At 46.1% G+C, this 16,051-nt stretch overlaps 2 protein-coding genes across 9 annotated transcripts; both read left to right on the plus strand.

The window, feature by feature from the left end:
• Positions 1 to 310: 310 nt before the first annotated feature.
• On the plus strand, positions 311 to 9,978 carry fip1l1b (FIP1 like 1b (S. cerevisiae)). 8 transcript variants are annotated; one of them, XM_029118459.2, is made up of 19 exons: positions 311 to 668; positions 985 to 1,036; positions 1,685 to 1,757; positions 1,994 to 2,100; positions 2,281 to 2,345; positions 2,528 to 2,638; positions 3,158 to 3,288; positions 3,504 to 3,622; positions 4,338 to 4,391; positions 4,915 to 5,014; positions 5,596 to 5,752; positions 5,852 to 5,878; positions 6,007 to 6,058; positions 6,155 to 6,213; positions 7,215 to 7,238; positions 7,486 to 7,572; positions 8,306 to 8,429; positions 8,524 to 8,712; positions 9,325 to 9,978. In XM_029118459.2, exons 1-19 carry the CDS (start codon positions 569 to 571, stop codon positions 9,464 to 9,466), a joined length of 1,773 nt encoding a protein of 590 aa, XP_028974292.1. In that variant the 5' UTR covers positions 311 to 568; the 3' UTR covers positions 9,467 to 9,978. The 8 variants fall into 8 exon arrangements, with proteins under 8 accessions (XP_028974292.1, XP_028974291.1, XP_028974296.1 ...); XM_029118458.2 differs by having other exon boundaries at positions 8,309 to 8,429; positions 9,322 to 9,978; XM_029118456.2 differs by having other exon boundaries at positions 312 to 668; positions 9,322 to 9,978.
• A 2,307-nt stretch (positions 9,979 to 12,285) lies between these two features.
• LOC105020867 lies at positions 12,286 to 16,051 on the plus strand. Its single transcript, XM_010888205.5, has 8 exons — positions 12,286 to 12,608; positions 13,318 to 13,363; positions 13,456 to 13,555; positions 13,870 to 13,917; positions 14,172 to 14,230; positions 14,330 to 14,440; positions 14,841 to 14,939; positions 15,747 to 16,051. The coding sequence occupies exons 1-8, from the start codon at positions 12,492 to 12,494 to the stop codon at positions 15,968 to 15,970; spliced, it is 804 nt and encodes a 267-aa protein (XP_010886507.1). The 5' UTR covers positions 12,286 to 12,491; the 3' UTR covers positions 15,971 to 16,051.

Raw genomic sequence — 16,051 nt, forward strand, 5'->3', positions numbered from 1 at the left:
TTGTTTTTGTATTGACGTGGACATTTTAAATGTGCCTGTTGCTTAGAAGGGAGCAATATTGTTGTGTGGAATGTCATGAAAACGTTTTTACAAAAAGAAAAAAAAAGAAAATCTGTTTTCGTGTTAAACTTAATTACAGTTGTGTGTTCTTGGCACTGGCCAAATGCATTGTCCTATCTTTTATATTTTGTCGACCCCCCGTGTCTATATAAAGCTACTGCAGCTTTGGCCGACATATGCGCATTTGCCGTGCTATTTTAAATTCATGAACACGTTTTCGTTAGACCAATAAGAAATAAGTTTACTTGCCCTCTAAAGGGATTACTTCCGGCCATACTGTCCACCGCTCGCTCGTCGAAATCAAAATGTATGAAGTGGATATTTTCCGCGCTTCAAGATAGTACAATCATTTATGAATTAATGTCTACTTGTACTGTTTTGATACGTTGTCTTGTGTCCTCTGCATTTAATAATATCCGCTTCAAAGGGTTGTTGCGTTAGCTAGCTAGCTGGAAAACAGAGTTGCGATCTAATCGAAAGACACTTTCCTTGCTACTTGCTAAAGAAGATGTCTGCTGAAGAGGCGGCGGACAAAACAATCCCGGCAGAAGCGAGTGCTGGAGATGCGGGAGATGCAGGAGATGAGGAAGAAGAATGGCTCTACGGAGGTAAAGAGATGTTGCAGTTAAATAAACATGTTAGCAAAATAACACGGCCCATGGCGAAACTGAAGTTATATAGGTATTCAAAAAGCTAGCTAGATCCGCAAACCTTTAGCATAATTGCTAGTTAGAAAAGTATGTAGCTAACTAGCTAGCTAAAGTTACCTAGCCAGCAAACTCATAAGCCGCATGTGTATTGACCAAGCTTTATTGTAAACCTCAAAATAAGCCAGCTCTCTAACAAGTGGCTACACTGTATGTTGCCGGATTGCACCTACCTTATTGTTGACTTTTTAGTGAATTAATCGGTTTTTCCTCCTAGATGATGATGAAAAAGCAGAGGAGGAAGAGGCGAAATTAACCGCTGCTGTCAGGTCTGTAATTCACTGTTACACGGGGATGTAGATTTTGGGTGAAGGGTCAATAATACAGGCATGTCAATGGGTCCCTTCCGAAGCAATATATCGTATTTGGATTTGAATCAGTTCTTAGCTTGGTCAGAATAGGTGCCAGTAGGGCTGGTGTGATAAATCCACATTAGCCACACGGACCAGGAGCACTGATCATGACAGGAATGACACTCATGCCAGGTTATGGGGGTGTTAATGATAATCCCATCATTTCAACAATATCGCAGTATTGACTTATACGTTTTTGTATCCTAGTCAACACAAGGGTTTTTCCTACAAAACATGTTTATCAACTTTTTTTTATAAGTTGACTTCTGTTGACGTGTGGTGTAAATATTGTGGCAGACTATCTCAGTTGAAGGAAAACGCATTTAGTAGATGACACAGAATAGGAATCCCACGCTGGCAGGTACATATACTAACTCTTAACAGTAAGATAGAACGGGTCTTTAGGACAATGTTCTGAAAGAGGATGTGAGGCAGTGCTGAACTTGGGCCCGGTGACCTCCTGCCCAGGTCAAGCACCAGGGGAGTTGTGACCTGCTGACCTCCTGCCCGTTGTATTGTGTCTGCTTGTATGTCTCAGTGTGTCGATTTAATTCCATCCCATAGTGCCCCTGTTGCTGTTGCCGCTCCGCCAGAGAGCGAAGAGGCTGTTGCCACCGGCAACGGAGTGGAATCCCAGGTACGCCCACCCCGTCACGTGACACCTGTCTAAAAGTCGTATGCCCTGGTTGAAACTACGTACCTACGACCCAGTGCTTCTTCTTTGTCCTTAAGAGTTCAGCTGCTGCTGGTTTCTGTGGACTATGTTCCTGGCATTGTGTAGGGAAAAGAGGTTCTGACAGGTTTCCTCTGTGTCTCTATCCCTGTCATTATGTTTCTGCCCTGTCTCTGGATCTCGCACTCTCACGCACCCAGGAGAAAGAGGCCGGAAACGACGAAGACAGTGATAGCGACAGCGACGACGATGATGACGATGTCCGGGTCACTATCGGAGACATTAAAACCGGAGCCCCTCAGTACACGTATGTATCAGTCGGGCTGGTTATAACTTGTTATAACTGGTTATAACTGGATCAAACTGTCTACAGTCGGATATTGTTGTTGTTGACTTGTCTCTTGTTGTTGTTGACTTGTCTCTTGTTGTTGTTGACTTGTCTCTTGTTGTTGTTGACTTGTTTGGCGCTTGGTTTTTCTTTGTGTAGAACGTACGGAGCGGCTCCTGTCAACTTGAACATAAAGACAGCGGGAACCAGACCTTTTGGAGCAGGTACATGTCGCTAGACATTCAGACAGCCCTGCACGCAGCGCGGGCGCATTCAGACAGCCCTGCACCGGCACGGAGAGCTGTTTATCTGTTGATTTCATGCTGTCTATATAAATTTACTAAAACATCAGTTTCATTCTACATTTATACAGTATGTTCTCCTAACCACGTTTGTCTGTCTGTAGCAGGAAACAAGCTGAAGGGTGTGGACCTGGAGGCCCCTGGTAGCATCAATGGCGTCCCGGTACTGGAGGTGGACATGGAGTCATTCGAGGAAAAACCCTGGCGGAAACCAGGTGTGTGTGTGACCTGTTTTGTCCATGTGTGGGGGTGAAGGTCATCCTGGTCCAGTATTAGAGTCTGAGACCGCTGGTAGATGTGTTCTTCCTGGTCCAGTATTAGAGTCTGAGACCGCTGGTAGATGTGTTCTTCCTGGTCCAGTATTAGAGTCTGAGACCGCTGGTAGATGTGTTCTTCCTGGTCCAGTATTAGAGTCTGAGACCGCTGGTAGATGTGTTCTTCCTGGTCCAGTATTAGAGTCTGAGACCGCTGGTAGATGTGTTCTTCCTGGTCCAGTATTAGAGTCTGAGACCGCTGGTAGATGTGTTCTTCCTGGTCCAGTATTAGAGTCTGAGACCGCTGGTAGATGTGTTCTTCCTGTTCCAGGTTTTAGAGTCTGAGACCGCTGGTAGATGTGTTCTTCCTGTTCCAGGTTTTAGAGTCTGAGACCGCTGGTAGATGTGTTCTTCCTGTTCCAGGTTTTAGAGTCTGAGACCGCTGGTAGATGTGTTCTTCTGTGTACCTCTTCCATGTAGGTGCGGATCTGTCTGATTACTTCAACTACGGGTTCAACGAGGACACGTGGAAAGCTTATTGTGAGAAACAGAAGAGGCTGAGAATGGGCCTCGAGGTCGTCAACATCTCCTCCACTGCCAGCAAAATCACTGTAAGACTCTTTTCACTAGATTTCATGCTTTCTTAAAATGTTTGCTGTTCATTTCCTTGTTTTCTCACATCAATTGTCCTTCTCCAATTAACGTTGATTTAAAACTGATTGAATCAGAGTTTCAAGATATTCATTGAAGTATTACTGCTCTCAATGTCACATCCAAGATGTTCTGAACTGAAAGATGTCCTACTCTACCTCTTTACTCACCTCAGGTTCAGCAGGGCAGGACAGGAAATGAGAAAGAAGTGAGTTTGCCCATCCACACGTCCAAACCTGACTTCCCTTCTCCGGCCAGCATTTACAAGTCAGCCATGAGCGTGAACACTACCCGGTAAGAGAGAGAGAGACAGACACACACACACACACACACTATCAACAGAAGAATGCCAGGGGCTCCGGAGTAGCTCATTGGTCTAAGTCTCATTATGTTCTACCAGCTCTCGTGGGGGGTCTGGCTCCTGCTAGCTCAGTCGTAGTTGTTGGCTGGAGAACGCGTGATCCTCCAGTCACGTAGGTACCAGAGAACCGTTCTTGGTTGAGCGAGGGGCTTGATAAGAAGCGGACGAATAGCTCGGCGCAGTTTGCTTTGGTGGCGACGTCTCGATCCTTCGACACCTTAACCTGCTGGACAGTGGCTGTTATGAGGCGGCAGTCATATTTGCCAAATTGGACGGCAGTAAATGAATACAAAATGAAAATTTTTAACACAAACTCGCCCAGAAAACGGTTCTGTCAGAATACTATTTAGGTGGGTCCGTTGATCTGGAGAGCCTTTTCCCTGTTGTTCATTCTTTCGAGAATTATAATTTTTTTCCTTCCATGTGTTGATCTTTACCGGGACAACCGCGTGTAGGACGAAGGTAGATGGTCGTTGTCGATATTTTGTGGGGCAGGTTTCTTACAAATGGGTGCATTTCAGAGTGTGTAACAATAGCTGAGGAGATCAAAACAGTAATAAAATAAACACGCTGTGAAATAGTTTGAGCGTGTGTTTTTGGTTTTGTGTTTGAGGTAACTGTTTCCTTTACCCTTTGGTGCGATGTTAGGATCTCCCCCCCCCAGTGGACTGCCCCCCCCGTACAGGACATTTCCTACTACACGTAAGTGGGCTTCTGTGTCACTGGTGGAATGGGCCTGGTCGGGACACTGGTGGAATGGGCCTGGTCGGGACACTGGTGGAATGGGCCTGGTCGGGACATTGGTGCATCCAAATTATCAGTTTGTTCCTACCACATTTTTGAAAATAAATCTGTTTCTTTGCCAGTAAAAAAACAAACATATATTTTGTTTCCCAACCATAAAACTTTTGAAGCTCATCTTTTTGTTTCCCAGTCGAAATACATCAATGTTTTCATTGCTCTTCTTTTGTTACGATGGACTTTGCGTTTTACATGTTCAGTTCCACCCTCGTTTTAATTTATGTTCCCATTTCCGGTAAAATCTGCCATCCTAGCCAGCATGTTGTTGAGCATGTTGTTGAATACGTTTGTTGCTGTTGATGTGAACTAAACTGAGGTGTTTGTAATGGCGTGTGTTTGTGACACGAGTTTGAATGAACGTGGCTATTTTTGTTGTTTATGTTGAAATGTGTTTAATGTGTGTGTGTGTGTGTGTGTTTTGCAGGAAGCCCAGTGGTACCATTGACGTGATTGGAGGAGGGACAGCCACAATCAGCCGAGTGGAGGGACGACGTAGACACAACCTGGAGGGAAACAACATCCAGGTACACACTCACATACATACAGCAGGTGCTCTTAACCATATCACCTTATGTAGGCCGTAAGTCAATACATTGTTATGGTGAAACAACCTTACATTCTAATCGATTCATTAGTTGTTGCCAAAGGTCAGTGATGTAAAAAACACCATGCAAATAATTAACTGAAAACAAAACGTTAACATGACCACAGACAGGGGGGGCTGGCACCTTTGTGCATCAAAAAGACTGTTTCCATGGACACGTCTCTCTGCCTTTAATGGAATGGAACTCTTCTGATGCCTGGGGAATCCCATGGCTGGTTGTGATTGGTTGAAACCCGTGGCTGGTTGTGATTGGTTGAAACCCGTGGCTGGTTGTGATTGGTTGAAACCCGTGGCTGGTTGTGATTGGTTGAATCCCGTGGCTGGTTGTGATTGGTTGAATCCCGTGGCTGGTTGTGATTGGTTGAATCCCGTGATTGGTTGAATCCCGTGGCTGGTTGTGATTGGTCGAATCCCGTGGCTGGTTGTGATGGGCTGTATTCCGAAGTTGTTTGTAATGGGCTGTATTCCGAAGTTGTTTGTGATTGGTTGTTTCTTTTCCAGGTGATTTCAGAACACTCGTCTTCGGAGGCCGAGCCCACCCCGAACAAGATGCCCCCCTTCTTCCCCCCTGGCCCCCTCCCCCCAAACATCCCTCCTCCTCCCTTTCTCCCTCCTCCTCCCAACGTCAGCCAAGCCCCCCCTCTCCTCCCCCCCCCAAGTAAGTCTCTCCCTCGCTCTGCTCTGTCTCATTTGTCTCACTGCGTTTTCTTTTCCCAGTGAGAGGACGTGTCTGACAGTGTGTTTCTTCCTGTTGTAGGAATACCAATCAATGTCCCTCCACCTGGTGAGAAACGCAGCGTGCCCGGATTCATGTTTAGAGTAGATGTCATGTCAAACATGTGCCTTTGAAGACTGAATTTACAAACCACAGGATGAAAAGGGTTTATAATGCGCGTGTGTCTGTGTGTGTAGGTTTCCCTCCTCCCAGTGGCCCCCCTCCTTCCCTTATCCCCACCTTGGACAGGTAAGACGCCCACTCTTGCGCCTTGCAGACACGCCCACTGCTGCATGTTTCTATAGTAACAGGCGTTCTCTCACACTCATTGTCTGTCTGTTTCAGCACTGGCCATCCTGGTGGATACGATGGTCGACCCGTACCCCCGTACCCCTTCCCTTCAGGTACACACACACACACACACACACACACACCCCTTCCCTTCAGGTACACACACACACACCCCTTCCCTTCAGGTACACACACACACACCCCTTCCCTTCAGGTACACACACACACCACTTCCCTTCAGGTACACACACACATACCCCTTCCCTTCAGGTACACACACACACCACTTCCCTTCAGGTACACACACACATACCCCTTCCCTTCAGGTACACACACACACACATACCCCTTCCCTTCAGGTACACACACACACACACACACACACCCCTTCCCTTCAGACACACACACACACACACACACACACATACCCCTTCCCTTCAGGTACACAGACACACACACACACATACCCCTTCCCTTCAGGTACACACACACACACACACACGTACCCCTTCCCTTCTGGTACACACACACACACACACACACGTACCCCTTCCCTTCAGGTACACACACACACACACACACACACATTCCCCTTCCCTTCAGGTACACACACACACACACCCCTTCCCTTCTGGTACGCACACACACACACACACACACACACACACACACACACACACATACCCCTTCCCTTCTGGTACACACACACACACACATACCCCTTCCCTTCTGGTACACACACACACACACACATACCCCTTCCCTTCTGGTACACACACACACACCTCTCCATTTGAATGAAATGATTTTGGACGTTAGTTAAACCTCTCCATTTTAACGTGGCCTGTTGACTGGTATCTTGGAGGTCATTCTGACCCCTCAGCTATTTATCTAAACGGAGCCTGGAGAACTGCTTTTTATTGTTTGTGCTGTCTGTTGCTGCTCCAAATCTACACACACAAAGGCACACAGACACACACAGGCACACACAGGCACAGGCACGCAGACGAACACACAGACACACACACACACAGACACACACACGCACAGACCGACAGACAGACATGGATGCCGACAGCGTTGTAATAATCCAGTGATGTTTATTGTTTCCCAGGTGGCTACCCTCCTCCTATGCCAGGTGCAGTGTTTGTTTCTCCCTGGCCTGGCCACACACACACACACACACACACACACACAGTGTCAGTCTACATCAACCTAGAAGTGCACACACATACAAAAACGCGCACTCGCACACTTGTATACACACACACACACACACACACCCACCCACGCACGCACACACACACACACACACTACACACCTTACACCCTGGCCCTGTCATTGACACCCCACTACAACCCCCTGTCTGTCTGTCTCTCTCCAGGGGGCTACCCTCCGCCCATGCAAGGAACCGTGACCCAGTGGCCCCCCATCATGGACCAGTCAAAACAGTGGGATTATTACCCCCCAGGTAAAGACAGCACACGGGCTCTTCTAGAAGGCGAGAGCTGTATTCTGGGTGGTCTGAGTGTAGATGGCTCCTGTTGGCTGGATGTTCTGGTTCAGATTCTGGTTCCGTTGGTGCGGTGGTAAATATTAAAGTGTTGTGGGTTTCCATGACTGCGGGTCGACGCTGGATCACTTAGTGTTTAAACTACGGATGGGCACCGAGAGAATATTCAAATGCCCAACATTTATTTAGTGTTCGAATACTTATTTTTTTTTGGTTGATATAAATTGGCCTGCGCTCCTACACGTGTGTTTTGTTGTTTACGTTCCTCGATCAAAGTCGTAGTCGTGTGGTCGGGCCCGGTCAGTCAGAATGACGCAGTGTGGTATCGGCCGTTTTTAAAACACGTATTCCGGTTAACCGAATACCATTTGAATAACCACACACACTACTGGATGGTAAAATAACCACACACCCTACTGGATGGTAAAATAACCACACACCCTACTGGATGGTAAAATAACCACACACCCTACTGGATGGTAAAATAACCACACACCCTACTGGATGGTAAAATAACCACACACCCTACTGGATGGTAAAATAACCACACACCCTACTGGATGGTAAAATAACCACACACCCTACTGGATGGTAAAATAACCACACACCCTACTGGATGGTAAAATGTGGTGCACATCCCTAGTGTAAACGACTACCCCTCCTGACTGGTGGTTCTGTTCTCCTGCTCCAGTAGGTCCCGGCCCCAGACGGGAGGAGAAGCGGGAGAAGGAGAGAGAGAGGCCCCGGGAGAGAGAGAGGGAGAGAGAGCGGGAGAGAGAGCGGGAGCACAGCCCTTCTGCTATGGCTTACAACAGGTGAGTCAACTTTATCAAGCATCATTCACTGTCCAATCAGAGAAGTCAAATCAGGTTTCATTGTCCAATGAGGGATTCTGTCTGGTGTCCGTAGCGACGAGGAGCGGTACCGTGGTTACCGGGAGTACCAGGCGGAGCGTGGCTACAGTGGAGGCGGAGAGCGGGGGGGTGAACGGGGCGGCGTGGAGCGTCACAGGGAGCGGTCGAGCCGTGAGAAGGAGGAGCGACACAGAGAGAGGAGACACAGAGAAAAGGAGGAGGGGCGACACAAGTCGTCACGCAGGTATAACACACAGACACACACACACACACACACACACACCCAGAGACAGACACACCCAGAGACAGACACACCCAGAGACAGACACACCCAGAGACAGACACACCCAGAGACAGACACACAGACACACCCAGAGACAGACACACACACAGACACACCCAGAGACAGACACACACACAGACACACCCAGAGACAGACAGACACAGACACACAGACAGACACACACACACACACACACACACAGACAGACACACACACAGACAGAGAGACACACACACCCAGACACACACAGAGACAGACACACACACACAGAGACAGACACACACACACAGAGACAGACACACACACACAGAGACAGACACACACACACAGAGACAGACAGACACACACACAGAGACAGACAGACACACACCCAGAGACACACAGACAGACACAGAGACACACAGACAAACAGACACACACACATTAAGTAGAGTTTTCCAAACATGGTCAACATTTGTGACATGCTGGTTGGAGGGGAAATAAAAACATAATAATAACATTATCCCTCTCCCCCTTGACCTCTCTCCCTCCTTCCCCTCCCTCCCTCCTTCCTCCCTCCCTCTCCCTAAGCAGTAGCAGCCGAAGGAGACATGACAGTGAGGAGGGGGACGGTCACAGGAGGCACAAACACAAGAAGAGCAAGCGGAGCAAAGAGGGCAAGGAGCCCAGCGATGACATGGGCCCAGATCAGGAGAACCAGGACGGCATGGAGTGATACAGACACACTCCTCCTCTGTTTTTCATCATCCGCCTCCCTTTACTTTCCTCCCTGTCCTCCTCCTCTCCTCTCTCATGTCTGTCTCTCTCAGTGCTCCCCAGGAGAATCAAAATGGTGTGGTAAGAGAGGAAACGCACTGAACTCCTCTCGCTCTCTTCCTCTCTTCCTGTCCGTTCCTGTCCCTCATCTCTCCGTGTGTGGGCTGACGTAGAGGAACCCAGGGACTCCGGGGCACCGCCCCCATTCCGCCTCCTCTGATACCCCCCCCCTCTCTTCATCCTTCTCTTCCTCATGTGTCCTTCTGTCGTCATCTCTCCCTCCATCTCTCCCTCCATCTCTCCCTCCATCTCTCCCTCCATCTCTCTTCAGGGCACTGTTGTTGTTGTTGATCATGCTCAGAGATTGTCGTTTATCCTTTGTAGTCTTGGCGATCTTGAACAGTCCTCGTTTCCTGTCGTGAAAAAAAACGTAAATTTGTTGGATAAAAAAAACAAACAAGCTTTTGATAATTCTTGTGTGTTGGGTTCTTATTTTTCTTGTCTTTGTAGGTTGGCTAGTTGTGCATTGGTGTTTCTTTGTGCTCCAGAACTACATGAAACAGACATGGCTGAAAGCAATATTTAACAAATACAGTTTGTTCTATAAACCGAGCGATGACACATGGATTAGAGGAGAGGCAGAGCAACAAAATGCCGTGGAGTAAAACCGAGGGAGGCTGGTGCAAACATGTTTTGCTATGATGGCTACATTTAAATCGGCAGTTAAATTCAAACAACAGGTTTTCAGTGGGACCCAGAGACTGGCCGTTGGAAAACATGTGCTATGGGTCCCTGGCTTTCGGTATGATCCACTTGTGGACAACTTCCTGTTTCCTGGCAGAGCCAACCGGGTTTTGGGCCAAAATGTCCTTGTTCTGGGTGAAGTTCATGATGCGGATGACAACTGGTCTGTGACGTCCAACTTCACTTGTTGACACCTCCTGGTGTCCCTGTTATCAACCAGGCCGTCAGGAACGATCTACATCGTTACATCTACATCTGACTGCGTCCACGCGGAGACATAATCCACATCTGACTGCGTCCACGCGGAGACGTAATCCACATCTGACTGCGTCCACGCGGAGACGTAATCCACATCTGACTGCGTCCACGCGGAGACGTAATCCACATCTGACTGCGTCCACGCGGAGACGTAATCCACATCTGACTGCGTCCACGCGGAGACGTAATCCACATCTGACTGCGTCCACGCGGAGACGTAATCCACATCTGACTGCGTCCACGACTCCATTGGGTTGACGTGAATCATCATTCGATTAGTTTATTTAAATTTGGCAATCTAAACAGACATATCTGTGGCGATTCTAGGATTTGACCCTTTAACCCTTAGTGGAGCTCCGACCCCAATGACAACGTGAGACATGGAAAGCACAAGTAATTAACAATTTCTGTTACATTGCCAAAACTAAAATTCCCTATGGGTGGTTGCTCTGAAACTGGCAAACTAATAATACTGACTATAAACGCCACAGAAAAGAGGTCTGAATGGGTTTTATAATGTTTTCCATTAAGGCCCAAAATCAAAATGGTGAAATAACCCATGCTTTCCCTAAAAAGCACATGGCCTCCATGGACAAAACAAACTGTAAACCTACAATAAGTGTGTGGGAGTGAAGAATATATCATCATAATATATGCAGGAAAACATTGTGGGGGTGCACTACCATCAGTGGGGACAAGGCACCCTAAAACTGGTAAAACAAATAATGAGGTACGTACATATGTATACATTGGGCATAGAAAATCACCACCCCCTTTCAAAATGTTCACCTTTTGTTGCCTTAAACACAAAGTAGCCCACAGCTTTTCAACACATCGACACTAATTGAAACGACTGCATCAAAAAAGGGTTCACTGTTTCGAAAACACTCAAAAGATCACATGCTGGCGACATCCGCTGGTCAAATACATGTAATGCAACTGGAAGACTCCCAGAATAATAACCAACCACGAAGTGTTGTAGGGGGTGGCATACGCTGGCATTGCGTATGGCCTAAACACTGAACAGTAAATTGATAAGTCAACAGTTAAGTGCAGCTAGATGCGTTCTCAATATATCACTAATGTTTAGCTCACCATGTTAATAAAGGATCAGTAACATCTTAAACGCAACTGTGTGTGATGGGAGATACGAGTGACGCTTCCAAAATCTGGAAATGTATAACTTAATCGACACTTCATATGCTTTAGGCCATGGGACGTGGCCAGTTGTTAACAAATGGTAGGCAAAGGAAATTATAAAACATTTTTTTTACTAATCTACTCATCAATTAAACTTTTGCTGACATTTGTCATTCCTGGGATTCCACACTTGTCCAAACCTCTGACAATTATAACATCTCAATGGTTAATTATTGTGTACTGTGTAGCCACAGCTAACTTTTGAAGGAGTATTCACTCAGGCCACTTTAAATGCAACCCAATGACTGCCATCGTGCCCCAAGATTGGGTTTTTATTAGGAGGACATGACATGAAGCCCATCGGACCCCATGCGGAGGAGACTACTAGATTCTACTGAGGTCCCAGGACATCTGTGAGGTGGGCTGAGATAAGAACCCATGCCCTTCAGGTCTCATGCAAAAACTGACCCACAGCTATGAGAGTATTCTACTCCCAAGGTGCACTATGCCAAGTAGTTTGCCAGTAATCACTGTGTACAGTGGCTCGGTTCAAATCTAGGCCAAAGTTCTACATTTGTTAGAGTTTAGGATCAGTAATGGCAAAGCCTTAAGTCAATAGTGGCGATATACCATCCTGTTTGTGGAGGGGGAGAGGGAAGGAAAGTGAAGAGGAGTTGGGAGTTCTAGTTACTCAAACATTGGTGGCTAATATTTATGTCAATCGAGAGTGTGGCGCTTAAGAATGTGACCGGATGAAAAACAATCCATAGACTGCATTAGAAATCGCAAGGGATACATAGTGATACATAGGTACTACACAGGGCGACGCAGGTAGTGTCAGCATGTTGGTGGTGTGTGTTGCTGTGATCTTCAGCCTGGTCTCGGTGAGTCAGACGGCTCCTTCTTCTCAAGACTGCGAGAAACTCCTCAAACCCCTGGACATGGAGACCAATGATCTGGTGAGAATTTATGGACACATTAAAAACGTTTCGTCTGCCTGACTATCTGTTGATCTATGTCAGTCTCTTTACAGTTGCATCGGTGTGTATTATCTTACTGTCACCGACCACTTCATTAGGTACACCTTTCTAGTATTGGGTAGGGGCCCCTTGTACCTCTATCTGCTTCAGTGTTTGATGGGTCGCTCCCATACAGAGATGCCCTTCTGCACATCACTATTGTAAAGGATATTTGAATATGGCCTTTCCGCCAGCTTGAATGAACCAGTCCATTCTCCTCTCAACTCTGTCATTAATGAGTTGTTTTTCGCCCCAACCAAACTGCAGCTCGCTGGATGCTTTTTGTTTAACACATCATCCTCAGTCGAATCCAGAGGCTGTAGCGCGCAAAAGTTCAGCTGCTTCTGAGATGCCCGATCCACCACGTCCGGCAACAACAATCACACGGCGGCCATAGCCATCTAGTACGCTGTCTTCCCCATTCGAATGTTTGGCTAAACAACAGCTAGACCTCTGCACGTAGACATGTCTGCGTGCTTTATATATTGAGTTGCGGCAAAATGATTGGCTCTTTGGCCATTTACGTTAATGAACGTCTGTTCCATGAGAAGTGGCAGGGGTATTTGTAAGGGTCCTCGCAGGTTGAGTGTGTATATATGCCTGTGAATGACCTCCCTGTCTGATTGTCTCATCTGATCTCTCCTTCCAGCTCCTAGGGAATTGGTCTTTGGTGGCTGTCAGCAACAATCGACCAGGTTTTAAGTTTTATTTGCTTTTCTTCTTGTGTTGGTCCTCTTCTCTTCCTGTTTAATCCTCATTGTTCTGTTAAATAACATTATTTTTTTAGGCGCCAGGACTCTAAGTGAAGTTCTGTTAATTAACGCCCGATGGGACATTGTACGCTGGGAAAAGAGCGACGTACTGAAAAGCACCATTTGTGTGAAATAGTGAGTGTGTGTGTGATAATATGTTTGTAGTGTGGACAGTTGATTGTGTAAGTCTGTGTGTGATTGTATGTTTGTAGTGTGGACAGTTGATTGTGTAAGTCTGTGTGTGATAATATGTTTGTAGTGTGCACAGTTGATTGTGTGTGTGTTAACAGGAGAACTACATTATCATATTATAAAACAGATTTGATGGAACCAAGACCCTAACATTTACAATCTTCCTATATTCTCTTGCTCCACTTCCCCGTCCTTCTCCTTCTCTCTCCCTCTTCATTACTCCTTCTTTTACTACTCTTCCTCCTTCTCTCCTTTAGTCCCGATAGGACCACTGGGCCAAGAAATAACATCTCTTTGCTGATTAGGTGAACAAATTTTTTTTGTTCTGCCCTTGAGCAAGGATCTTAACCATTGTTGCTCACCAGTTGCCCAAGAACCTTGTTGAACCGTGTGGAAATTTGTGACTAAAATAATGCTTTATTTTTCCTATTCCTTCTCCTTCCACTCCTTCCATTTCTCCACCCCCTCCTCCTTTACTCGCACTCCCAATCCACCTCCTTCAACATCCACTCATCCACCACCTCCACTCCTGTCCTTTTCCTCCTTCTACTCTTCTTAGTGAAAAATGTCTCAGTTACAGTTTCAACATGACTCTTGAAGACAACAAGCTTAGCTGGAGTAAGTAGTACACTACACTTTAATCCCAAATTACACCCTCTTCACTTTGTAGTACACTAATATTGACCTGTCTGTGTCTGTTTTCCTGTGATTTAACAGTGTCCGGAGTGCCTTCCACTGCCATTTTCCTGCCCACTTGTCCAGACTGTCTTTTGACCCAGACTACAACCTCCATCAATGGAAACACCTACATCTCTCTGGAACTCTACAGTAAGAATTTAGATCTTCCGAAATCACTGCCCTTTATTTTCCTTTAAATACACAGGATGGATTGCGGACTCAAACACACCCTCATGTTCCAGAGACTACTGATTCTGAGGACAGTTAAGAGTTGACAAGTTTTGTAGAAAACAGCCGCTGACTCCTCCGGACACACATTGTTTTCTGCAAAAGGTTAAATAATTGCCAAAATGTTTGTACAACTTGTACATCTGAAAACAATGTACAAGTTGTACAAAAGCTCAATACACAATGCTGGCAATACAATAAATGAATGCCTTTAACAGGTGGATTTAAAAGAGTATGACATAAATACATTGTTACTAGCACAAAAGCACATGGAACTACGGGTAAAATAATCTGATGTCAATATTATTAATTTTTTCCTCAGGTGAAAGAAGGGAACTCACTACTGATGAACTCTCTCAGTTTAAAACACAGGTTGAATGTCTCAAAATGCCACCTGTGTATTTCATCAACACAACAACAGGTCAGTTTACGAACTAGGAAAAAAAAGTATTTAGAGGCCAAATTTCATAAGCACAGACGTAAATATACTGTATTGCGGCAGGACAAAACATTTTCAATTTTGCTGTACATAGAAAACCTATATAGGGGAGCTGACAGTGTGCCAAAATTGGTCTTGAACATTGCTTTCGGGGGGAAGTGAGTGAACACTGTTAAGCTGAAGTGGGAATCGAACCCCTGCTGAGTCTGGACTGGTTTTCCTGTGGCGAAGATTGTCAGTCCACACAGAGATGCTGCTCCACAATGCAAGTCAACAAACTGTGATAGCCCAGTCGAGGATTCCTTCATCAATCCCAATTCCTGCTCCACACATGACTCGGGAAATGTCCAGGTGTCAACTCAACTCCGTTACAGTCTAATAATACTTCAGACCACACAGCGGAGACAACTTTGATGTCGCGTTTTGAGATCTTGGTGTAGACTTTGTGTACGATCAGGGTTCCCCCATTTTACGTTGGAATCGGTTCACCAGTCTGAACAGCTGCCTTCTCTTGCAGTGCAATTAATCGCATCTTTCATCCTGGACAGTGGTCATCATCTCATACATTTCACGCCTGAGGTTAAAGAGACGCCACAGAGCTAGATGGAGTCAATCAAGATGACAAATATTTTAGCTTGGGAGGATTGATGAAAATGTCTTTTGATAAGGATGTGGAGGTGATAAAATTGTCTTTAATTTGGTTGGAGGCATATTAGGTTTTTCCCCCCAAAGTGATCTCTCACACCTGTGTGTGTGTGTGTGTGTGTGTGTGTGTGCGTGTGCGCGCAGAGCTCTGTCCAGACTATGTCGGAGTAGAACCCCAGATGAATTTCACACCCAACTTCTTCCGTGAAATTCTGGACTTCATGGAGAGAAATATTGTCAAGGTGTCGATGAGAATCATTGATTTCCTCATCGAGAAGGGAGAGCACCAGGGTTTGTTAAGACCTGGAGATGTCAGAGCCTCAGTTTTGAGCCTGTTGGAATTAATACGTTTTTTTGTATTTAACTGAAGATCTGTTTTATGTTCTCAGTTGAAACCTTACAGTACATCATTTTAATCTGCCCAAATACTTTTGGAACCCTAAAATAGG

The sequence above is a fragment of the Esox lucius genome, chromosome 25 (assembly GCF_011004845.1).
Source record: "Esox lucius isolate fEsoLuc1 chromosome 25, fEsoLuc1.pri, whole genome shotgun sequence".
NCBI lineage: Eukaryota > Metazoa > Chordata > Actinopteri > Esociformes > Esocidae > Esox > Esox lucius.

What these genes read in the sequence shown, in the direction of transcription:
- fip1l1b (XM_029118456.2), top strand. Translation starts at nt 569, where the DNA reads ATGTCTGCTGAAGAGGCGGCGGACAAAACAATCCCGGCAGAAGCGAGT. An exon ending in CTACCCTCCTCCTATGCCAG is followed by an intron (nt 7,239 to 7,485) that starts GTGCAGTGTTTG and finishes GTCTCTCTCCAG; the next exon opens with GGGGCTACCCTCCGCCCATG. An exon ending in GTGGGATTATTACCCCCCAG is followed by an intron (nt 7,573 to 8,305) that starts GTAAAGACAGCA and finishes CTCCTGCTCCAG; the next exon opens with TAGGTCCCGGCCCCAGACGG.
- LOC105020867 (XM_010888205.5), top strand. Translation starts at nt 12,492, where the DNA reads ATGTTGGTGGTGTGTGTTGCTGTGATCTTCAGCCTGGTCTCGGTGAGT. An exon ending in AGCACCATTTGTGTGAAATA is followed by an intron (nt 13,556 to 13,869) that starts GTGAGTGTGTGT and finishes TCTCTCCTTTAG; the next exon opens with TCCCGATAGGACCACTGGGC. An exon ending in AGACAACAAGCTTAGCTGGA is followed by an intron (nt 14,231 to 14,329) that starts GTAAGTAGTACA and finishes GTGATTTAACAG; the next exon opens with TGTCCGGAGTGCCTTCCACT.